General features: G+C 35.5%; 1 protein-coding gene across 3 annotated transcripts in view; it reads left to right on the plus strand.

Annotated features, from left to right (window-relative positions):
- Rgk1 (Rad, Gem/Kir family member 1) overlaps positions 1-26426 on the plus strand; it is a 244473-nt gene that overhangs the window by 186359 nt on the left and 31688 nt on the right. For all 3 annotated transcript variants that reach the window (XM_067774183.1, XM_067774182.1, XM_067774184.1), the window contains 4 exons: positions 3159-3260; positions 4398-4547; positions 4808-4930; positions 6605-6699. In XM_067774183.1, the coding sequence (XP_067630284.1) occupies positions 3159-3260; positions 4398-4547; positions 4808-4930; positions 6605-6699 (470 nt within the window). The remainder of the gene's footprint in view (positions 1-3158; positions 3261-4397; positions 4548-4807; positions 4931-6604; positions 6700-26426) is intronic.

Consider the following 26426-nt stretch of genomic DNA (forward strand, 5'->3'; position numbering starts at 1 on the left):
TTTGCCATGTCCTTGTTGTCCTCTGGAATTTATGAATGAATTTAGTTGTGGCTCGTGATTTTGTTGCTGATAACTAACTAGTAAATTCTAGAATAGAAAAGCCTAGAAGTATGCAACGAGCAAACCAGACAGTATAAAAGGCAGCAACATCTACGAGAATCAGTTTGATTTAAGACGCTATCTGGCGAGCAATAGAAGTGCTATTGTGAAGTACTTTAATAAAGGCCATTTTGCATTATTGAATAGTGGAGTTATTTATTCAACAGTTTGGTGATTCGAACGTTAGCAGAAGGTTGCAAATAAGAGGAATTGCACTAAACTAGTTACAATATGTTGTTACAATACAATACGCTGTCCGACCCAAATATGTCCGCTAAAAACGTTGGCGATAACAGTTTAAAAAAAAATATATATTTATGTATTTTTTCTTTTCAAAAAACTGTTATCGACAACGTTTTTAGCGCACATTTTTGGGTCGGACAGCGTATTGTATTGTAACAACATATTGTAACTAGTTTAGTGCAATTCCTCTTATTTGCAACCTTCTGCTAACGTTCGAATCACCAAACTGTTGAATAAATAACTCCACTATTCAATAATGCAAAATGGCCTTTATTAAAGTACTTCACAATAGCACTTCTATTGCTCGCCAGATAGCGTCTTAAATCAAACTGATTCTCGTAGATGTTGCTGCCTTTTATACTGTCTGGTTTGCTCGTTGCATACTTCTAGGCTTTTCTATTCTAGAATTTACTAGTTAGTTATCAGCAACAAAATCACGAGCCACAACTAAATTTATAGCTTCTCATAAGAGCGTGTATACGTGAGTAATACTTGCACAAATTATTGCCTTCTTTGGTGAGCATCTCAGATAAGATATATGCATGTGTTTGTGCGTCTCTTCTCCGCTGCTCGTATGGACATATGGGTAGACATATTGATTGATTTAATGATGTGCATACAAGTCACTGCTTACCATCGGCTTAGAGATGATAGTATCCCTTTGTGTTGCTAATTTTCGTCACAATATGAAAATTTTTTTAGTAGGTCATGAAAAAACCTTAAAAATCAAAGTCGAAAAAAAGTCAAAAAAATTTGTTTGGGTATGCGTAGTAGAACTTTTTCTCCTGAGCCCAAATCCTATCGAAAAATCGATGGCGCGATATCGGTTAACTTTCGTCCATACAAATCGACCCACCCCAATGTATATATTCGAACAATTTTTTAGTGTGTAATCTTGCGATTTTTTAGTGAGATCTAAATGAGATGGTTCAAAGCTTATATATAGAATAGGGCAACAAGATTTTGCTTAGTGGAAAGAATCGAGAGTACGAATTTAATGATAATTATTATACGAAACGTTGCTCTTAAACTAATGAAAATACGAATCGTGGGGCATAAAGTTCCGCTGGCGTCGAAACAATCGAAATATTTAAGGAGAAAATGCTCTATCTACGGGATATTTATAAAACTTATTCAAAAATTAATAGCCATCGTAAAAAAACTTACTCGAAACAAAACTATAAAGGAGACGTTTATTTTGCCTTTGGTTAGGTTAGGTAGTAGCTGCCTTGGTAGGGGAAGCTCACTCGAACAACATGAAGGTCCGTTTTGATAACACATAAAATAAGGGTGACATAAACTATAACTACTTAGAGAATCGTTTTGTAGCAACGATAAAATTTCGAATGAGACTGATCTCAACCTTGGATAAATCATCCGGAGATTCAAGTAGTCGCGACCGAAAAACGTTTGCCTAGTACTGGCAAAAGCTGGGCAATCAAGCTTATAGTGGCTCTATGATTCCATCCCCTCATCCTCCATACAGCTGCAGCAGTATGAGGTTTCCAGTATATTGAGACTTATACTGGCCTTGGTAGGGGAAGCTCACTCGGACAACATGAAGGCCCGTTTTGATACCACATAAAATAAGGGTGACATAAGCTATAACTACTTAGAGAATCGTTTTGTAGCAACGACAAAATTTCGAATGAGACCGATCTCAACCTCAGATAAATCCTTCGGAGATTCAAGTAGTCGCTACTGAAAAACTTTCGCCTAGTATTGGCAAAAGCTGGGCAATCAAACTTAAAGTGGCTCTATGATTCCATCCCATCATCCTTCATACAGCTGCAGCAGTATGAGGTTTCCAGTATATAGAGACTTACCGCATGAGTTCCCATTGGACAGTGTCACGTCGAAGCCCTTATTGCCATTGATTGATTAGCCTTAGTATACCTAATCATTTTGACAGATCTCACTGATTTTCGTCATCCACTTCCAGCTAGAAGGATCTTGCTACCCTACAATAGGTGGTGTCGACACAATGTCTGCTGACCTGACTCGAGGTCCATCTATGCAGTAGCAGACCACAGGTGACCAGCGGAGTTCCGAAAACACTACAGGCATCTTCATCCGGTTCAACTGTACCGAAGCGGGCTAAGATACCAGCTTGACAGTTGCCTGTAATATCTCTAACCTTTCGTGATCAAGTTAAGTTCTTCCCTGTCCCAGATGAGTCTCCTTGAAGGTTGCACAGGGAGCAGTTATAGGCACACAATAGTCCGTCCTTTCAGGGATAAAGTCGAAACGGGTAAGAAGGTCACGAAGCCTGACCAACGACCGGGCCTACCTTGCATAAGCAGTTTATCTACATTGGGAAAAGCCCCAAAAAGTGTGTCTATTAAATACGCTGCACCTTTTCAGTTTTTCTTTAGGTACATTTTTTCAATGATGATTGTAAATTCTTAACATGAAAATTTGCAAGACCATTCCAATGTTTAAGGACACAGTATTTACTGCTTTCAGTCCATTGATTTGGAAAACTCATGAGTCACTTTTATAACGTAACTAAATATATACAAATAAATGTAAACCACTGTCTCATCAGACAAAATTAATTGCTTGAATAAAACCACAAATGCTGAAATTCTTCACAACTTAAGTAACCATAACAAAAGCAAAGAGCAACAATTTTAGCAGCACTCCTTTCATTGTTTTCTTTCGACGTAACAATTTAAATGAACTCTCATCCTGAATGTAACAACGCCATAAGAAACAAGTAATTGAAGATAACAACAAACGCATTTAGAACATCTCAGTTCATTTTACAACAAAAAAATTAATCTTTTATTATTTTTATCTGTTGATCTTTACAGTTATGGTTCACCACATCATAGCCGTTCACAATCGGTCAAAACGCCAGGCAGTCGTGCATCAGGACGTCCCAATCAACTTTGCTTGCCACAACAACGTTCACGGTAAGTCAAAATAGGAGAAAAGACAAATTAATGTTTAAATGTAAATATGTTTGTAAATATTTAACATCGACATGGGAGGAACTAATGGCATTCAAGGAAATATTTAGTATGATGTGAATGAGTCATTATGTGTCAATTAAACATCTTTTTTATGATTTCTTCAAATTTTTCTTGTGTAAATATCTTTTCTCCCAAAAACTGGAACCGGAGCAAGTAGCAGGCCGATATCATGGGAACCCGACCGAAACCGGAACCAAACCGGATCAACCGAACAAAGAAGCAAAACTGGACCGAAATCGAACCGAATTTGGGTTTAAACTATAACTACTACAACTTGGACCAAAAACTGGAACGAATACTGATATTGAAAGCCGGCTAAAACTGAAACATAGACTGCAAGCAAAACGAGTATGAAACCACATTTGGACCTGAAGGCGCAGCCAAATAAGGTATGAGTCCGGCACAGAAATCGCAATCTAAACCATACCGAAACCAAAACCAGAACCGAAACCATAACCGAAACCGAAACCGGAACCGGAACCAAAGCCGAAACCCAACCGAAACCAAAAAAGAAATCTTAATTGAAATCTGAACAGCAAAACCGGGTATAAGCGGAGTTTGAATAGAATCGAACTAAAACCAAAATCGGATCCGAAACGAAATCTGACTCAAATCAGAACCCAAAGAATAAAGTAAGCCATGACCTAACGCAGATACGAAAAAGGGACCAAAAACAGCCGAACCAGAAACAATACTCGGATTTGATACTTCAATTGGCACAAAAGTCAAAACCGGAGCCAAAATCAAAGTATGACACGACATTAAAATCTTTATCGAAACCAGCATAGCAACCTAAACCGAACTTAAATAGTAAATCAAATACAACAACAATGTCCCTTTTGGCCAAAAAATAATTCAAATGATTAGTAATTAAGGAGAAACGCTTTTTTCTTAAAAACCATATAAATCGTTCATACAAAAGTAGTTGAATTGGCAAAGAATGACTCGCTCACAAACATTTTGTTTCCTCATGTCCATTAAAAAAAAATTTACATATTTAGCATTTTACTGTCATGCTAATGTCTTACAAACGTTGATGAGTTTATTTCATTTTTCATTTTTTTTTCAACTTCACAGTGTTGCTTCAATGCCGAATACCGGCGTCGAGGAAGAGTACTATAGACTGAGACATTTTTCCATCACCGGCAAAGGTGTGGTGAATCGTGGCGATTCACTAAAAAGTCGACGCAGTCGTTCCAACAACAGCGTGGCTAGCTCGAATTCAAGGTGAGTAAGCAATTTACATGCAAATTATGAGAAGAAGAAATAAACAACCAGACAACAGAATGTGAGGGGCTTAGCTGCTATGCTGTGCATGCTTACAACTTCCGCACGTGCATTGTCTACCTGTGAAGGACTTTGCTGGCGACTTCAGCACACGCACTACAGAAAATTGACAATTAATTGGGTTGTCTGCGTGTCTTTTGTTTTTGGCTTTGTGACGCTCAAGGTTTTTCAAAATTTTATTTTTTACTTTTTTTGCACAGCACGGAGCACTTGACTGCCGCCCAACAACTACCAGCACCAACTTCGGCGCGCACATCCGCCACCTGTAGTTTGGCATCAAGCCGTGAAAGCAGCACATCAAATCCAGGCAGTGGCCCTTATAGGTAAGTTTTTTTGTATTATTAAAATATGTAATAAGTGTGGCCCTTAAGCCAGTTTGAGTGTTTATAAATTTAGTTAGATAATTTTTGATTTATTGAAAAGGAATTGACTTAGATTATGGAGATTTATCTTAATGGGTATAAATAAATTTGATCATAGTAATTTTAGTTTTTTTGAAAATAACACAGCTTATATTTAAATACCTCAGCTATATTTATTAGCATTTCAGTTGACTAAATTTTTTTCAATCATTTCCTCATGCAACGGCCAGGGTGCTTGCCGCAAGGAATCAATGGGGCTTTGAAGGAAAAGGGCTTTAGAATCAAAAATGTGAACAGTAGCAAATAATGCCTGACTTCTCTTTTTCTGCAACTGCTTGAAATCTCCTTGGACAGTGACAATTTAAATCCCAAGCTATCCTTAATAGATGAGCCTTGGTGAACGCAATAATTTCGGTAGACTGCATGTCATGCACTTTCTTCCGTCATCTGCAATCGTTTCAGTTGTACCCATGCCATGATATGGAAACTGCTATGTTCCGCTGCTCAGGTGATCGTTATCCTAAGATATTTCAACGCGACTCATCTTCGATCAGGCACTCCTAAACCAAATTCGATTTTACCAAAATTTAACTAGGGGTTTTAATAGCGGCTTAGCCATCCTGGTAGAGGTCAAAATCCCTAACCGTAGTAACACTGCACTTTAGCTTGAATTATAGTATAGTAATTGGGTAGAAAACTCACCACCCACTTTCCCGTTCAACTTCGAACCATCTGTGAACCAGTTCAATCAGCCCACTGCCTCCAACCGTTCATTTTCCCCAGTAAAGTTTACACGGAACAATTCTCTACATACTATCCTGCTAAACAAAGTCAATAGCTTATTAAAATTATTGGTAATGTTCATCTATCCGAAAATAGCAACCGTAATCTCTCAATCGATTGAGTCTTAAAAGAAGGCGTTAAATATCTTTTAGAACGAAGAAATAGTTTAATTGAACCAGAATTGTAAGCCTTATATTAGCTCATCTTGTTATTGTGTTCATATGCACTTGCAAAACACCTACCGTCACTGGCTTTTAACTCTACTAGAAGCTGGTTTACTACCACAACTCAGAGTAGAGGAGACACCACAACCCTCTGTGACGTGCGCTTGCACATTTGTCTCTCGATTTTGGGCTCCCCCCACTGTTTTACAAAAAATTCTGTTGATGAACTCAGCTAGAGCCTCCTAAATTCCTAAGCGAATCGGCGCGACAAATACTTTGTGCTATAGCATCTCCTCTATTCGCTTCATAATCGAATGGAAAAAAGTTATAAAAAATATATAAAAGTGCAGTCACTGCATCATGGTAATCATTAGGTTAAGTTACTATGGACTAAATGGCCCCATAGTAGTGGTTAGAGTGTAGATCCGAGTAAATTTTAACCATGAATACTTTCTCGGAAACAGTTATTCTGTCTTAGAAGATGCCATTGGAAGGCAGCCTCAAATTTCAGGTTCCCGAACTTTCAGGAGTAATATAAAGTAGGACACCGCTAATTGAAGTGGAATCTCGACATAAACCTACTGGGATGTATAAAGTGCGAAATTATTATTATAACTAAAAGACCGAAAAAATATTAAAATTTTTTTATACAAACTCGGCTTTAAAACTTTCTTATCTTCCCTTACAGAGTTCTTATGCTCGGTGGTCCGGCAGTGGGTAAAAGTTCATTGGTCTCACAATTTATGACCTCAGAGTATTTGCACGCCTACGATACAAGTATTGGTAAGTAATCGAAAATTCAGTTTCAAGTAATTCTGATTATCATTAGATATATGAAAAAACTGACAACAAATGATCAAAAAAATTTAGACCTTCGAACTCTCTTTCGAAACCTCTCTCCCTCAAACGAATTGGTGTTTTTCAATCCCACATATATGTTGTTGCTTTTTAATATCACTGCTTATTAGGTAGCATTTAGAGGTATATGTATTTTTTTTTTTTTTTGTTTTTTTGCTTAATTTTCCTCTAGACTGTGTGCAATTAGGTTATGTCGGTGCTTTATATATCAAATTATGTGTTTTGTTCCCTGTTTTTCCGATTTTATTAACTATTCATTTGGAATTGATCAATCATTTTTAATTTTCCTTAATAAATTTAGCTTTTCTTTATTTTCATTTCATTTCATATACAGGTATGTTGATGGTTAGGTAATCAAATGATGTTTATATGTAGATTTGCTCTGACATATTTTCAATGCATAAGTTTAGCTCAATCATCCATTAAAATGTTGCATAGCTGCTCTTAACCTCTACGAAGGGTTAACAAAAATATGATAATAAAAATCGCTTAAATACACTAGAAAGACGCTTCGCTCCTCTAAATTCAGCTTCGCCCTCACCATCGATTTATGAACTTATAAATACATTCCTTTTATTTTAATTCATATGTGACTTTGGCTTTGATGTCAAATTTTTATGTTTACATTGCATATATGCGTTGTTGTCAATGTGTTTGTGTCCCCTTATCCGGTCAACTGGTCATGCATTCGTCACAATTTTAATTAGTTTTTTAAGTTTAGTACGTTTCGCACAACAATGACCTTCATCTGTAAAAATACTTGTTCAAGTTTTATTTTTAAACTAAACGTACAGTAAATTAGCAGGACATTCTAAAAGTTCGCATTAGTTTTTGACATTTTTTCCAGAAGTGTATTTCAGATTTTCTTTCATATAAAAAAGTTTCACAGTTCGAATGGAGGAAACACATTTTGGAGTAGAGCTTACGATTTCTCAAACTTCTTCGATAATATATTTCCCGCAAGTCTCGGCTTCATATGATACTGTCAACGCATAGAATACTGTCAATGCAGCGATTAAATTGAATGTCGAGAAGCTCGTGAGATTTACGTGTATTTCGAGATACGAGAATCTCACTAGAAGCCGAGTTCTCGATATCTCGGCTCTCGAAACTGTCGCTTGTGTTCGAGAACGAAACGTAAGCTCCACTTTGTAGACCTACAACTTGTACTTTGTTAGACTAAAATTGATGGGCTACAAAGCTGCATACTTTAAAAAGCTCAAGGAACTTCAATAAAAAGTTGGAAATTTTCGTTAAACTTTCTTTCGAAATAGTTTTTAAGATTTGGTTGCATAGTTTCCGTTGCTAAATTCATGGATATTTTTCTTTATATAGTAAAGTAAACAAAGAAGAATTTTATTAACGAAATTCAGTAAAACTTGCCACTACTATTTTACTGTTCACTGCTGTACATTTGCTGAATTTTATTGCATTTTCATTGCTGCTACCTTTGTTTTGATTTTCAAAATTTTATTATACTTTTTATTTATTTTACAGTTTTCTAGGACATATCCACTCAAAGCCATAAAAATTTCAGTATTTTATATGTCAGTATTTTATAGTCAGTAGCTGGCGTTCAAATGTGACAAAGTATTGTATTCAAGTTTTCACCCTTTAAGTTTCTTCTATAACAAATTTAATTATGGGAAATTTAACTAGAGCAATTTGAGCTACATAATGTGGTAAATTTATGAACATTTGCAATTGCGATAAATTATTATTCGATCGGTGGTAGGTGATACCAGGATCACACTTTATATAACTTCCTTTATGAGGTTTCCCAAATTTGCTTCTAAAACATTAACGGATTTTTTGGTTATCCATGTCGGACCACGTAGGGTCTAAAAAGTTATCGACAACCTACCAAAGTTATCAAAAAGTAGTCCATTTATTATAAAAAAAAATTCGATTTCTTATCGGAAAGTTATTGATGTATTATCAAAAATTGATCGATTTATAGGTTTTTAAACAAAAGGTTATCGGTTTGTTATCAAAAAATTATCGAATAGATATCGATTTGCTATCGTAGTGTTGCAAATTTGTTAAAGGCGTGGTATTGCTCTGTAAATGACCACTCATCGATTTGTCGATAAAACTTCAATACAAAATCGATGACAAGTCTGAAACCATTCTATAACAAGACGATAAGAAATCAAGAATGATGATAACATGGATGACATGGATAATAACAACTCTTATTTTATAGGCAGATATTGATATTTATTGTAGATCAATTCAGTGCATCCACCTTAACCTATACAATACAAAATATTCTCACAAAGCCGTCTTGAAGGCTTTTGACTTTTCACAATTTCTTGGTTAAATGAGTTGGATGTTTACACTCTGGATTGTACTTTGAACCTCTTATTTTTGCGGACGTCATCAATGGGTAATCCTTTCTTTTTAAGTGGAGGCGCAACAACTTTTCAGTGGATTTATATGTGTGCTAATGACGACTCCACAGTAATTTCTACAAGCAAATCGTAGCACTATCTTGAATAAAAATAAACATTTTTTTTTTTTTGCTTTCTTCATTTTTAATTTGCTTTTTTTATTTTTTTATTTCACGCCGGCAATCTGTTCTATTTGACTTAATGTTATGTGATTTATACCAGTTCCCTCTAAATTTTAATTATCAACAACTGTTTAGAGCAGTTTTCATTACTTACACGCATGTGGACACACATACATATTTACTGTGTTTTTTTTTTTGCACACTCAATGCTGCCGAAAAAAACGTATTTATAATGCGCACTTAATCGCATTTTTCGCAGCCTAATATGGTAGATTTCATTTCATTTCAATTTTGATTCATAATTGGATAAAAGCAATACTCCAGAGAAAAGCTTTATAATCCACAATAACATCACCATCAAATTTTGCAAAATAATCATTATGTCAATTTTCACATTCCCATTCGCAACTGCGTATTAATACGTTTCGTTCTACTTTGTTTTTGGTTTTCTTTTCTCTCAATTAAAACCGAATATCAATCAACATAATAAAATAATTGGTTTTGTATTACTCATATATTGCAGCCTAAAAATATTATGAAAGGAAGGGTGTAGCGGAAAATATATGGTGAGTGTGCCCCCAGATTGTAACCTATATCAGAGGTTATGTTCCAAAAACTACTCGATGAACAAACTATATTAGATATTAAGCAAAATATGCGTATAAGTAACTTTTTTCAAAAAATTATAGCTCGGAAACTAAAATTGATAGAGGGGTTAAATCAAAGCGTGGCTTTAGGTCATTTAACGAGACATGTTACGCAATTTTTTTTTAATTTTAGGGATATATTTTTCAGAGTTACAATGACGAAAAAAATATATGTTAGTCGCCTTAATGTCCGCTCTTCCTCACAGAAAGTACCGTTTGAAAAAAAAATAAAATATAATTTACCCGCAATAACTTTCAATTTTATTAAAGTAATTCATTTCAAAACATTGGCAAACGCTGTGGAGAGTGGAAATAAGTATATTCATGGCGCCACTAGTCTTTTGTAAGTAAAAATTGATACTTCGTATTTTCACTTTCGTGCGTAATTTTTTTTAATTTTAGGAATATATATTTCTCATTAAAAATGTTAAAGAACAAAAACATAAAACTATATTTTTCACGATCCTTATAGTAAAATTACGAAAAAAATATACATATGTTATTCGCCTTATTGTCCGGTCTTGCTCATAGATAGTGCACGAAGAAAAAATTGGGGCAACACTCGAAAAAAATATGTTGAATAAAACACGCTTCTCTAAACTAATTAATGTCTTCAGTACCAAAAGTTTTATTAACAGTATAAATTTTCATTATTGAAAAATCGTTTAGAGTATCGCAATAGGGCCCATCAAAATTAACGACAAAGCATTTGTGGTGCATATTGTGAATGGCTTACAAAAATTGGTCTTTTTTGACCAGAGTACGATTTTCTATGGTAATCGTTATTGATACTTTTTTGGTGGCGTATATATGGTACATACAATTATTTAATATGAGCTGATTACTTTCAATATTGAATAATTTCTTTTGCAGTTTCGCTTGTCTCCGATATAAGCTGCTGTCGAGTAACTGCATTATATCCGAAATAATAATCTTTTTCAAAACTTGATTAACTTTAGAAAAGTATTCTTAAACTTGTTGGTGGGGAGTTAAGCCAAAAATACTAGATATTGTTTGGTTTGTGTTCCCGGTCTTTAATTTTAACAAAAATATAAATAAAGCTTGGGCTACAGAATGTGTGCTTGCATTTCGAACAGACGTAAGCAAAAAGCTTATGTTTGATATACTTTCCCAAGAAAACCCACTCAAAGCTTTTACTTGCTCCTTGGATATATCGTGTTCGTATTATAAACGTAATACCAGTGGCTTTTTGACATGTTATGCAATATTTTTGAGTAGATGCAACGCGTTGAAAGGGAATTTCAATATAATTATCATTACTTTGGTGTTTATATTCCATTTCAATGACACCACTGGTATCAATCAATATCCTCCATATTCACATTGTTTTCCTCAGTGCTTGAACAATATTCAACAGGGGATGTACATTTCGCATTAGAGACTGTTTTATTCAAATATGGCAGAAGTCCTTATTTGCAACATAACAGAAATCTTACGAAGATACCTTTTACAATTTTTGCATTTGTCCGACATTATTAGCTAATATTTGTTAAATTAGAAACTAACTGGCATTTTTATATTACGCACGTAAGCAAAAATACGAAGTCTCAATTTTTACTTACAAAAGACTATTCGCGCCATGCATATACATATTTCCACTCTCCACAGTGTTTTCCAATGTTTTGAAAAGAATTACTTTAATAAAATGGAAAGTTATTGCGGGTAAATTACATTTTATTTTTTTCCAAACTGTTGCACCAATTTTTTCCGTACTTTCTTGAGGAAGAGCGGACATTAAGGCGACTAACACATATATTTTTCGTCATTGTAACTCTCAGGGATCTTGAAAAAAATAGTTTTATATTTTTGTCCTTTAACATTTTTAATGAAAAATATATTCCTCGCGTTGATTTGACCCCTCTAGCAATTTTAGTTTCCGAAGGGCCAAGGGCAAGCCGGTCCTGAAAAGTGTATGGATAGAGTTTGTTCATCGAGTAGTTTTTGAAACATAACCTCCGATATAGGTTACTATCTAGGGGCACACTTCCGCTATACCTTCTGTTTTCGTTTTTTGGCAGAAAAAAAAACTTGAAACAATTATATAGGAATAATTTGTTATATCTAAATAGATTATGCTAAATAGCCATACAAAGAAACTTGCAAGAAAATATATTTTAAAAAATATATATGTGACCTGGAATAATGAAACCCTATTGTGCGAAAACAGCTTGACTCTGTGTAGCGGTCGGCCATTGTGGACGAATTTTTTAATTAAAATTTAAGTAACTTCCCGATAAGCTACAAGCTTGAAACTTGGAATATAGTTCAGAATCCGATGACAATGCAATAATAAGAAAAAAATCTCCGATCGGTGGCGCATGGATCGAAATATTTCAAAAAATCATATTTGTGGTCCAATTTGGCTTTAAATGCGATTTGTGAAAAAACTAAGAAAGATAGAAAACTGCGGGTTGGTCCATTGGAAAGAGAGTTAAATTTCCTATAAGAATCACTCAAAAAGTGAACAACGGTATTTTCGCACAATAGGGTCGTTTCATGATTCCAGATCACATATATTAATAGAAGTAAAATTTTTATTATAAAGCACTCGTAAATAGAAATACCAATTTTTTATTAGAACTTTATTTTTTAATAATAACTTATAATAACTTTCTGGTTAATTAACAAAACCCAAATAACTTATAATGTTAAAAAACAAAAAGATGCCAAATTATACAAATTTTCACAACAAATCAATGTCAAAAAAAAATTTTTTGATCAGTGGCGGCGAATATTTACTTTGTTTAATATAATGTTCTTTCTTCTTCTTTTATAGCAATAAAGAAGGTTTTATTGAGTATTAACCTTTGCCGAATGTATATACTGTTCGTTCCGGTAAGAAGCACCATTAGGGTACTAACGCGACCATATCGGAAACGATTTAAAATGACCACATTGAAACTTCTAGGCTAACCCGCCCGCACCCTTTTCTACCGAGGGGAACCTGAGGTCGCCAGAGCACCACCTGATGAATATGTATATTATACATTCATATTTGTAGCAGTATTCCCCTCGGTTGGGTGAGGTTGACAATTGGGTTGCGTAAGGTTATCAACTCCATGAATCCCTGTGTTCCTCGTTACCGTGTATTTGCTTCGTATTTTGACAACAGCGTAGTAGAACAAGAGACCTTGAAAGCGCAACCACTGATTTAGAAACAAATATTTGTAAATCAATTGAAAATAAAGCAAAAATGGGAATAGATATTAAAGATATGAAATTTTCTCAGCCAAAAATGAAAAACGTAAAAAAAATTGCATCAAAATATTCAAGTTATATTTAGTTGCAAATTTTGATGTTTTCAAACTCTTAGAACAAAAGTATTTAAAAAGATTTTATTATTTTTTTTTTAACTTAAATTCAATACATTTTGACGTGAGATAAGGTGTTAAAAAAAAACACTAACAGCCGAAATAGTATTATATTCACAGCCACTAAAAATTTCAGGGCGCAATATAAAAAAAATTAATAATTTTTAAAAACAAAATTTAATTTTTTTTTATATCTAGATAACAGATTTGTTAATCTTGACAAATATAAAAATCCATCAGGTGTTCATTTATGAGCTTCTTAGCAACAAATTTATGAAAATTGGCAACATTAGCCATGTTTTCTAGAAAAATATTTTCATACTAAGCTTGCTATTTATTAGCAATAATTAAGAAACTCATTATTTTCCCAAAATTTCCATACAGCTTCATAACTTTTTGTGCCAAAAGAACTCTTAAAAAATACAAAAAAGATCTAGTTCACTTCAGTTTATAAAAATTATTGCATTTGAAATTTTGGCTGGCAAAAATTATTAAATGCTGCATTAAATCAACAAAAAAATTATGTAAATAAATATTATAATTTATTAAATTTTGATGAGCTCAAGGCAGTTTAAAAATTTGAAACACAGTTTAAATGTTTGTATTTCTAATTTTATTTGGTCGATATTTCGATCTTATCTGAGATCATCTTCAGAAAACAATTGAATATGTTTAAAAATATTTTTAAAATGTAAATAAATATTTTTTAAAACTAAAACTTTTTCAAATTTTATAATTATTTTTATAAAAACACGTTTTAACCCTTAATATTTAAATATGTTTAAAAAACTAATTATATATTTATACAAAAAAAAAAATATTACAGACTTAACTCAGCCACCATTTTCCGCAATCATACCAGGCCAATGCGAAATACGCATAGAAATCGAAAAACCCGCTGACGGTAAAGCAACTTACGCTTTTTTCGAAATATCCCTTTTGTTTCAATTTGCAAGTCAGTTTTTCCAGTTTTTGCTAAAATTTATCAAAAGCTTATGCACAAGTATTTCATTTATTGAATTCATTGGGGAAAAAACCTCGAAATTCGTATTTTCCTAAAAATTGGATTTTTTGCTAGTTTGCTAATCTTTTAAATATTTAATATTGTAATTGCACAACACCCACAAGAACACACATACAAAATTTACTACCTTTAATATTTATCTAAATAAACTATGCAATAACCGCTAAAAAGTCGATCACACACACCTTACCCCACAAGCAAACCACTGCACACGCACATAAATAGAAGTCACATTAAGCATTTTCGCCAAATTTCCAACAAGAAACCACAAGCAAAACAACATTAAACTTTATATTAAGTATCTTGTAAAAGTATTTTCTGAGTATCTACAAATATTTCAACGACAATTTTATAAAGTTTGAGTTCACTTGTACCATTTTACAGTTGCTTCCATCTCTATGCTTTTAACTTTTTCTTAGAAATAAACGAATAAATGCAAGGCGCGAAAACCTCCGAAGAGATGTCAGACCGAGCTTTTCTTCGAGTTTTTCTAGTGATTCTGTTAACTTTTCCTACAAATTGGCGAGACGGGACCTACTTGTTTTATGCCGACTCCGAACGGCATTTGCAAGGCAGATGAGTTTTTATTGAGAAGGCAAATCACGGCCGAAGGGCGACCGGGCTTAGAAACACTTTTTTCTAATTGAAGACTTGTTTCTAAATTTATGATGTTGTTTTGTCCGGGGCGTGCACCCCGGTTCTTTGTTGTAGTAGACGGAGCATGCTACCACCACATCACGGCGGCCGCACCACATATATTGCCCTACAAATTTGACATTCAAAAATATATGTATGTATGTACGAATAACTTTACAAGTTTAGTGTACCTACTTTAGGGTGGTCCTCAAAAAATAAAACTAACAATATTTGCCGCAACTGAAAATTTTTACCAAAAAATTATCCTGAAATAGTAGTGTCATCTATCTAAAAAGTACTCCATTAAGTTCTTTATTACACATACTATTAACAAAAGGATTGTGTCCTTTGTTTTTGAGCTATAATATAAAAATCGAAAGTAATGATAACTTTTGTATTCAATAGTTATTTTCAATGCTCTTTATTTCCCTCCGAAAACAGTAGTTATTTTTTGATTTTTTCATTTCGCTTCGAACATAGTATTTATTTTTTGGATTTATATTTCCCTTGGAAGATAATAGTTGTCTTTGGAGGTTTTTATTTTGTTTGGAAAGTAACAGTTATTTTCTTGTTTATTTTTTTTAGTATTTTATATCCCTCAGAAAATAGAGCTTTTTATTTTACTACGAAGCAAATAGCTATCTTTTTAGTTTTTTTCGCTTGGAAATTACCAGGGCCCGTATTACGTTTAACAATAAGTGACCGAAAACCATTTTTATTCAAACGACTAGCAGACCCGCAGACGTTATTCTGACCTAAAATAGGTTTATCTCCATAACTTTTAAGAAATTTTTACCTCTTACGCTCGGCTTTACCTTATCCCTTTTCACTTATCACTCCTTCCTCTGCGTCTCTTTCTCCCTCCCCTTCTTTTCCCTACTTCATTTCTACTTCATTTATGCCTATGTTTCTATCTTAGTCTAACTTAGCTACGTTTCTCTCCTCTCTAGTTGCTCTTTTTCTTCTGCATCCCTTATTGCCGTTCCCGTTCCACTTACAGTCCTAGCCCAAGTCAAAGTCCCTGTCCCAGTCGGTGCCTGGTCCATTTAGCGGAAACAACTTGAGTAAATACTAATCTAGGCAAAGGGATATCTATAGATCAAATGTTGGGTCCCTGTTCCACTTTCTGCAAAAAAAAGTATCATAAATACTAATACCAGTTCCAGTCCTAGCTCAAGTCGAAGTCCTTGTCTCAGTGGGTCCCTGGTCAATTTCCCGGAAAAAAAGTTGAGTTAATACTAATCTAGGCAAAGGGCTACATATATTTTCACAGGAACTCTATCCGGTTTGCTGTGAGGCTATCCTGCGAATTTGAATAAAACCGGCGGATTAGTTTCGGAGTTCAAAAGTTGCATACAAACACACTTTTATACTCGCATATATATAACTATGCAACTGGCAAACTTATTCAAACAATGATATCTTATTGTGAGTTAAAAAAGAAGATTCGATCATGGGGCGTAAAACGTAATACGTGCCTAGTTTTCTCTGGGGAAATTTTATATATTTTTTGTGTTTTTACTACATTTTTTTAAATTCTCCGAAATAATATGACGTATTAAATGCAGACATGAAACTGAAAAAATTATTCATTCAATTTTTAAGGACTACCCAAACGTGCATATATATTTTAATGCTCTCAAGTTCTAAGTGAGCAAAACTTTCATGCATTCCAGGAAGTATTTAAAGTTGTATACTTAGGTTGATACTTGCTAAATAATTTACTTAAGTACATGCGCGCACGTTTATTTCGTTACACTACATCCGTCATTCAATACCAGAGTTTGAAAGTTTGTCTCAGGTTTTTTTAACAAATGTCGTATACCCACATGTTTATATGACAAATGACATCCCGTCAATACCTTATAAAACGACCTGAGTGAAAAATTAAAATTTTAAGGGAAAGGTGTTTTGGCTTGGTTGGTTGACTGACTTTAGTGTTTGGTGGTTAAAGTGTAGTTAATCCATTTCAAAAAAACAAAAGCAATAAACCTACGTTTTCATGTATGGTAAGAGCCTCAAATGCTAAATTTATGCAATGAAATGAGTCAACATCTTTGCCTTTAACAAAATTTTCTTTGCTGTTTTGGTATCTGGTGACGAACTTCTTCTCCTCGCTTTGCTGTGAATAACTTGTTTCATGTCCTTAATAAGTTTTAGTCAAGTTTGGCGAATTTAATTTAATTTACATATGTTTTATTTGTACGTACATGTTTGCAATAAAATGAGCCAATATCCCCAGTCAGATAAATTAAAAGAAAAATCTACTTTGATTACATTCGTTGGAAAAGTTGGTTCGCATTGCGTCAAGGGTGCAAGAATGATGAGATACATATGTTCTTCCTGTAAAAACTGAATGTGAAAACTAGAAAACTGATTAGTTTCGCATCGCATCCAATATTTTTTTTTTTTTTTTTTGTAAGTTTAATTTCATTATATTGCGGAGTTTTTTTTGCTAAGGTGATATTTTTCATCCTGGGTACATTTTGTTATATTTCCACAATATATTTACGTTTACAAATACCTAATTATATTTCAGCAATCGATATATGGGGTCCACGCTTTTTTAGGATGAAATTAATCTCTTTTTTCGCTTTGGAGCTTTTGAAAGTTTATGAAATATATTATGAATAAATATCAATCACTTATAAATCAAAACTTGAAAGAAGATATCATTTTTAAAAGAAACAAGCCTCGCTTTTCATAATAAATTAGGAAGACTTATCCTTACATTATTATGTTTTAAATTATATGATTTTATCTAATGCGAAATTAAATTATGTTTTTGTTTTTAATAATAAAAAACACTAAGAAACACGCCTCGATTTTCATAATAAATTAGGATAAGTCTTCCTAATTTATTATGAAAATCGAGGCTTGTTTCTTAGTGTTTTTATTATTAAAAACAAAAACATAATTTAATTTCGCATTAGATAAAATCATATAATTTAAAACATAATAATGTAAGGATGGCATGTTTTCAGATGCATGCATAGTTATGATTCTTGCTTCACTATTGTATTTAATATCAAATGAGAAATCGAAAGAAATTCTGACTTTGCCCCCCAATTATCATATACCTCTCTTCAATAGTGCACAATACACCCTTGCTGTACCCCCGTTCTCATAAACAGCTTGCCTCCATGCCAACATCTTCTTTCCTCCTAGCTACGCCCACGACCTCATCAAGTAATTGTAATTTCATCAGACCTTGAAGAGCCTAAACTGTTCAATTTCATCTAACAAAATTTATCAGCTCTTTTTAGCTTCCCTCTCGCTGTGCTATCTGGCTACTCCTTTAACTTCTTATATTGTTCTAATGTCACTCATCCTGAAATGGGATAAATGTTCAAGTTAAATCTTATCCTATAAAGTAGCGCAGTCATTTTCCTCTGGTCTTTTCAGCTTATACTAGCTTCACCCATTTACTTATGAAGTTAATGCACTGTGATCGGTCTATCATAAATGTGCCATGTTTGAATCGAATTTGACGGCAAAGAATAGTATAGTCCCATTTCCCCTCCTTAGCACTGCCCCCTCCCCGCGCCAGCCGCTTTGCGCTTTAACTTTTCAAATTTTTATATTGTCATAAGACCTTCATAAGGCTTCAACGTTTCAACGTTGCTACGTTCATGAACATATAATATTGTTTATTGTTCTATCAATTTCAATTTCAAAGCTAAATCTTACTGTATAACTTTACCGAGTTCTCTCCGTTTCTCAGCTGCGCCTCCGAGCTTATTAAATTATTGTATTTTCATTGGTATATTACAATTGTTTTTGTTTTTATCGGCCTATTGATAAATGATTCAAGGTTCGATTCGAGCTCAATTATATATTACGTTTAAATCAAATCTTGCGTAAAAACCTCGTCCATCTCCCTTCACCGCCACATTTTCAGTTTCATTAATGAATGACGTATACTGTTTGTTTTTAACCACTTCATTCTCTTAAAAACAAAATCTGGCAAAATCAAACGAACTACAAATAGCCTTTGAATCAACTTCAAACAAATTGATGATTCTGAATTGGCTGTTGCAAAAGTCAAATCAATAAAAAAAATGTGTCATCATACGTAAGCTATAGCTCAGTTAACCAAACAATTAATACTGTTACTCCAAGAATACTAACGACAACTGTTAAAATAACAGATTTTCGACAACATTAGAGAACTGTATTATGACGGAGATTTCTGCGGCACCATTGCCTTAACAACAAAGTAGCGCAAGCCATGAGCGTAAGTTTCCCTTTAAAATTATCCGATGAATTTTTATAATATTTGCAGTTGGCTATTAAAATTACGAATAAAGGAATTTTTTTTACAGAAAATTATTAGTTTAATTGAGAACCTATCCTTTTTACAGAATATTATTAGCTTGAGGCCAACATTTGCTCTTCTGAATGACTAAACAAATTTGTTCCCTTGGCAAAAAAACTCGTTTGTATAAACTATAATCCGGAAAACTTTACCGAATATCGGTCAATTCAAAAACAACAATGCCAATTTGTTGATTTTACAGTACATATAGACGTTGTGTTTGCCTCATTAGTCACTGAAAATTTGGCCACAAATGGCATTATTCCTCTCACAAAATGTTACATTTTGTCGCAATTTTCTTTATTATTTTTCAACGCATTTGGTATGAATTGGTTCTCTTTATTTTATTTGCCAAGAATATCAACTTTTCTCTCCAAAACAGTTCAGTTTTTCTTCCAAATAGTTAACTCCATTTATTTCATTGTGTTATGTTCTGTGAAAACCACTGGAAATGTTAAGTTACGTTCGCTTTTATGTTTACGTTTTATCATTTTCCTTTAAGTCATTATCCTTTCGTGGTTTGTTTCACTAAGCACTTCAATGATTTTTGATTTTTTTTAATTTGTTTTAGGATAAAAAAGGGACTTCCAATGACAAATATTTATGCTCTTATATACATGTGTGCCCTTTTGCCATTTTCCCGTTTTCCATTTTTGTTCTCCTTTGACATAAAAACCCTATACGCACTTGTTGAAAGATTAAATCGTGTACGCTGGTATCCTAAAATTTTATAATCGTAAGAAAAGGGCACAATAAGCTTTATAAAACTTATACCTGAAGCTCAGTTGAAGTACTCAAAGGGCTAAAGTCATTTAACACACGACACCAGTATTTTAAAATTCTTTTCAATTTATTTCCTTTTTTTCTTTCCGCATTCAATCAAATTTAATTTGACCCTTGTTAATTTTTCTGAATCTCAGCACCGATGTTAACAAAAACCGCCACTCATTCTACCACAAAAAAACTTTTCTCAATAAGCTTTTATGCTTTATTTTAAAAGCATATTTATTATGTGAATGAAAAGGCAAATACTTAGCTCAGCAAACTCTCCTTTACAAAAACATACATACTTTAATTAAAATATAAGATGCTTCTGGTATCCAAATAGTTGCTTTAAGGTCAAATACAGCATATAAGCAGATTTTGATTACGAATGAAATGGTTCCCCAGAACTACATTCTTATTTCAAGCATTTGTACTAATTCCAACATTTAAGGAAAGTGAAAACAAAGCAAAGTGAATAATATTTCAGAGATTTTTGATGGAAAATATACAGTGACCATCTGTGCTATGAAAGGTAGTAGTGTATTTGAAACTCCGGACGCTAAAATATATGTATAGTTATTATAAATGTCCTGAAGGGAAAGGAGACTAGTTGCTTATGAAATGGTTCCATTATAATCCTTAAAACTACGCCACTGTGGTCAGCAAAACAGTCTGTCTCAAAACGGTCCTGTAAAGATGCCGGAATAATCGCCAAGTAATCAATCATCTCAAACCCATCCCAAAATAGTTGCCTAATAATACTTTAAACAAATACTTTAAATAATCTCGAAAATAATCTTGAAATTATTTCGAAAGCCACAAAGAGGAAGGAATCCGTCAAAAAATATAAAGAAAAACATCACTGAAATGCTCTGGAGAAAGGATCAAAATGATTCCTAGGTAGTCTCGAAAATATCCCTCACATACTACCACAATAATGCCGATAACAATACCGATATTGTCTCAAGGTTCTCCAGCGATATTCCCATCCTGATGCTGAAATCTAGGTAGTCGAAATGATTCGGAGGTAGTCCCGAAATATTAGCGAAAGGATCTGAGAATTCATAGGGAAATTATTCTTCAATAATCCCAAAAAAATCACGAAGATATTCATATATACGTCCAAAATTATGCTGAAATCAACTCAAAAAGATCGCGACAAAAAGCTGCAACACGATAAAAAGTCTCGAAACGATTCCAAATTAACGCCGACATGATCCATGATGGAGCCGAGTGTAGAAGTCCACGGAAGTGGGGAAAGCTTCTGACCGCCATTAACCTGGGAATGGCCAGGGCGATTCTTTTGCATGCGGTTCAAGCAGCTCACTACTGCCGGTCGCTTGCGGCCAAGTAACCTCTGGGTAGCCGCTAAACATCCGTTTAGCGGTGAGCTAATGTGAGAAGGCGACAACCTGGCTAAGCCACTCTGACATAGCCGGTTTAAGCGCTAGCCGGGGGAGATCTCATCGGCAGCGTCTGTACACTTCTAGGTGCGGCTGCAAGCGGGCGTCTGTCTTGGAGCAAGTGGCTCGCTATATAAACGTGCCAAGTAATATTTTCACCCCCGCTGAGCGGGTTGTGCGCTGGGCTTGGGACCCGCCACGTAAAACCATACTCCAATGAAATTTAACAACAAGCCTCGGACAAATACACTCTCTATTGACGACGACCATCGCAAACGTTTGAAGGACAATGAATTGAGGGCATGCACCTGGAACGTCCGCTCCCTGAATGGGATTGGTGCAGATGCCCGGCTGGTTGATGTCCTCGTCAAAGTAAAATCTGATATCACCGCCATCCAAGAAATGCGTTGGACGAAGCAAGGAAGAAAGAAGATCAAAATTTGTGACATCTATTGGAGTGGACATACGAATAAGCGCAGTTTCGGCGTCGGATTCGTGGTGGGAGAGAGACTTTGTCGCCAAGTTTTGGCGTTCACACCTGTGGACGAACGTCTCGCCGCTATCAGAATAAAAGCAAAATGTTTTAATATATCATTCATCTGCGCCCATGCCCCGACAGAGGAGAAAGACGATGAGGTGAAAGACACTTTTTATGAACAATTAGAACGCACATACGAGCGCTTCCCCCGTCACGATATAAAAGTCGTGCTTGGTGACTTTAACCAGGGTGGGCAAAGAAGGTGTTTTTGGCCCTACAGTCGGAAAGTTCAGCCTACACAATGAAACTTCTCCTAACGGACTGAGGCTGATTGACTTTGCCAGTGCTCGAAACATGGTCATATCCAGCACGAGGTTCATGCATAAAAAGATACATCAAGCTACATGGCTCTCTCCTGATCGAAATACTCGCAATCAGATCGATCACGTTGTGATAGACGGACGGCATGCCTCCAGTGTTTTAGATGTGCGCACGATCCGAGGACCTAACATCGACTCGGACCATTATCTCGTTGCAGCCAAAATACGCACCCGCCTCAACGCGGCTAAAACCAAGGAACAAAAAACACAAAGAAAGCTAGACGTCGGAAAGCTTCAATCACAACAGACTGCCAATGATTTCGCAACTCGACTCTCACACCTGCTCTCTGAGAGCACAACTCATCCTGAAGGAATTCAGGAGCAGTGGGAGCATATTTCTAAAGCACTTCGTACTGCCGCCGAGGAAAAAATTGGTTACCGGCGACCACGAAAAAACAACTGGTACGATGAAGAATGCCGCGTTGGAACTGAAAGAAAAGACGCTGCCTACAGGGCTACGTTAAAACGAGCGCAACAAGAGGAATGTGTGAACGCTATCGTGAGTTGAAAAAGGCAGCGAGACGCCTTTTCGGGAAGAAAAAAGCAGAAGCAGAAAGGCGTGAGTGCGAGGAGCTTGAGCTGCTAGCCACCAGGAAAAACGCCCGAAACTTTTAACAAAATATACGGCGACAGATGGAAGGTTTTAAGACCGGGCCAAACTCCTGTAGGAACGAAAACGGCGACCTTGTAATTGATGTCCAGAGCGTGCTTAGATTATGGAGGGAACACTTCTCTGTTCTCCTAAATGGAGGCAGCAATTCACCGCGCAGAGATGAAGAACCCGATCCCGCAATCGATGATGATGGAATATACGTCCCTCCGCCCGATTATGACGAAGTTAGAATAGCAAAAACCAGATTGAAAAACAAAAAGGCCGTGGGCGCTGATGGATTGCCTGCGGAGCTATTCAAGTACGGTGGCGAGGAGTTGGTAAGTCGCATGCAGCAGCTTCTTAGCAAAATATGGGCGGAAGAGTGCATGCCCGACGGTTGGAATCTAAGTGTGCCCAGTGCACAAGAAGGGGGATACTGCAAAATGCACCAACTATCGTGGAATCAGCCTTCTTAATATCGCATATAAGGTCCTTTCAAGTGTATTGTGCGTAAGATTGAAGCCCACCGTGAACCGGCTGATTGGACCTTATCAGTGCGGCTTCAGGCCTGGTAAATCTACCATCGAACAGATTTTCACAATGCGCTAAATCTTGGAAAAAAACCCCTGAAAAAAGAATCGACACACATCACCTCTTCGTCGACTTTAAAGCCGCCTTCGGCAGCACGAAAAGGAGCTGCCGTTATGCCGCTATGTCAGAATTTGGTTTCCCCGCAAAACTTATACGGCTGTGCAAAATGACGTTGAGCAACACCATCAGCTCAGTCAGAATTGGGAAGGACCTCTCCGAGCCGTTCGAAACTAAACGAGGTTTCAGGCAGGGTGACCCCCTATCATGGGATTTCTTTAATTTGATGCTGGAGAAAATTATACTAGCTGCAGAACTTAACCGCACTGGAAAAATATACTATAAAAGCGTGCAATTACGGGCATATGCTGATGACATTGATATCATCGGCCTAAACACCCGCGCTGTTAATTCTGCTTACTCGAAACTGGAAAAAGAAGCGGTAAAGATGGGTTTTATGGTGAATGATGACAAAACGAAGTACCTGCTGTCATCGAGCAAAGAGTCAGCGCATTTGCGCCTTGTCAACCACGCTTCTGTAGGCAGCCATAATTTCGAAATAGGAAAAGACTTCGTTTATTTGGGAACCAGCATCAACACTAGCAACAACATCAGCACTGAAATCCAGCGAAAAATCAATCTTGCCAATAAATGCTACTTTGGACTAGGTAGGCAATTGAAAAGTAAAGTCCTCTCTCGGCGAACGAAAATCATACTCTACAAGTCACTTATCGTACCCGTCCTGCTATATGGGGCAGAAGCATGGAGCATGACAACAGCAGATGAAGCGGCTTTGGGAGTGTTCGAGAGAAAAGTTCTTCGAAAGATTTATGGACCTCTACGCGTTGGCGATGGCGAGTACCGAACAAGATTTAATGATGAGCTGTATGAGCTATACGCAGACATCAACATCCAGCGAAATAAAACGCAGCGGCTGCGCTGGCTAGGCCATGTTATGCGAATGAAAAACGATGATTCGGCCAAGAAAGTTTTTCTATCGGAACCCGTCTATGGAAGTAGGTAGAGGTAGAGGGCGTCCCTCACTCCGTTGGAAGGACCAGGTGGAAAACGATTTAAACTCCCTTGGTGTGACCAATTGGCACCGGCTGGCGGAGCGAAGGAGCGACTGCGGCGCCTTGTTGGACGGCGATAACCGTTTAGACGGTTAAGCGGCAATTAAGTAAGTAAGTAAGATCCTTATAACAGCCTTGAAGTGACCGCGGAGATAGCTCTGAAATTGTTCCGAAAGAAGTTCAAAACAATCCGAAATAATTTGAAATTATTCCAAAATAGCCGCGATATCATCTTTAAATGGATGTACATTGCATTGCATCGGTTTTGGCCTTATGCCATCTTTAGGCTAATTTTTACTTTTTATCGTTCGTTTTGCGTTTGTATTTCGCAGGTACAGTTTTGCCTTCTTGTGCCTACGAAGTATAAAAAAAAACCTTAAGCTGATCACAACGAAAAATGGTTCTGAAGATGGCACAGCGCATAAAGCGGATTATCTTCGAATCAAATTTTACAGGAATTTACATAATCACTTCTACATAAGAGTACACCAATTAACCGCCCTGTATCAAAATCAACAAAACTAATTTTTTCCTTAATTGTTTCCATTGCATCTCAATTTGTCCCATAAAAGTTTCTGAAATTTAAAAGAGCTGTACTGTGATAAAGTTAGAGAGAGTTAGTTGCCAAATATAGTTAGCAATCGCTTTTCACTGTAACTTGGCCCATCATTAAGTCAGCGGCATATTGGATCGTTCGAGTTCATGCGCTTGTTCTCTATGTGGATATGATAGTATGGTCACCGTATCAACACTGTATTTTTGCGTATACGCTCAGGTGCATTGTTTGCTGATTTTTAAGTTAGCTCACGAAACGTATACCCAATGCCATATATATTACATTTATAAACAGACGCAAAATTGTTTTACTTGTGAGCTATTCTTAATAAAAACACAATTTTACAAATTTTAATTATTTTTGCCGATATTACAATTACAGTTCTCATATTTGAGTAAGCCTCGCACAAATCTGACAAAATTATAATCATCGTTTGCATTTTACCTGTAGATAAATTACACTGTGTGACATCCAAAAAATACCTGTGAATTCATACCATTTTTCTAGTAGATCCCAAAGATCTAAGAACGTCTGCATACAAGATTTTCCCCGGACACCCACAAAATCGTGAGTTACGGCCTAAAAACCGGTTTTTAGTACCTTTGGACCCTTGCGAGCCTATAACTTTGTTAGCTATTACCCGACATTCAGTAATTTCTCCAAATCATATAAAAAGAGACTCGAACCTTTTCAACACCTATCAACTAGGAAAACAGGACACAAATGTGGAAATTTGCTCAATGAACAATGCTATTTTTATGCACTAATTTATTAAAAGACTATACCTAACCAATATCACATCAAACTGGCAATTGATTATGAGTTCAATGAGTATATATTTTCTTTCATATGCCAGAAACTGACTGAGTAATTAAAATTTGTACGAAAAGAAAATTTGAAAAAATGTAAAATTGTATCACAACGGCTAAGAAATATTTACTTGGCCCATTGTTGTCTTAATTTAGAATCACCCTTTGCACTTGACTGACATGACCCAAACGTATATAAGTTTTGGATAGACAAATGTTCATTCTTTCAAATGGCAAACACACTTTTTGGGATATACTTGGGATATACTCGTGTATATTTACCCAACAAATCAATTAATATAAAAAATGGGTTTGTTGAGTGAATACACACATATCCTTGCTGATATATATACCGTTCTAAAGCTCTAAATCTCTTCTTGTTTGGTCTGGAGAGAAATTGAAAAACGTTTAATAATCAACAAAGTAGCCTATAACTAGCAAGGGCCTAAAAGTACGAAACCAGGTTTTTTGCGCGTAACCCACAATTTTGGGGTTGTTCGAGGAAAATCTTGTATGCAGTCATTGTTTGATCTTCG

The sequence above is a fragment of the Eurosta solidaginis genome, chromosome 3 (assembly GCF_040869045.1).
Source record: "Eurosta solidaginis isolate ZX-2024a chromosome 3, ASM4086904v1, whole genome shotgun sequence".
NCBI lineage: Eukaryota > Metazoa > Arthropoda > Insecta > Diptera > Tephritidae > Eurosta > Eurosta solidaginis.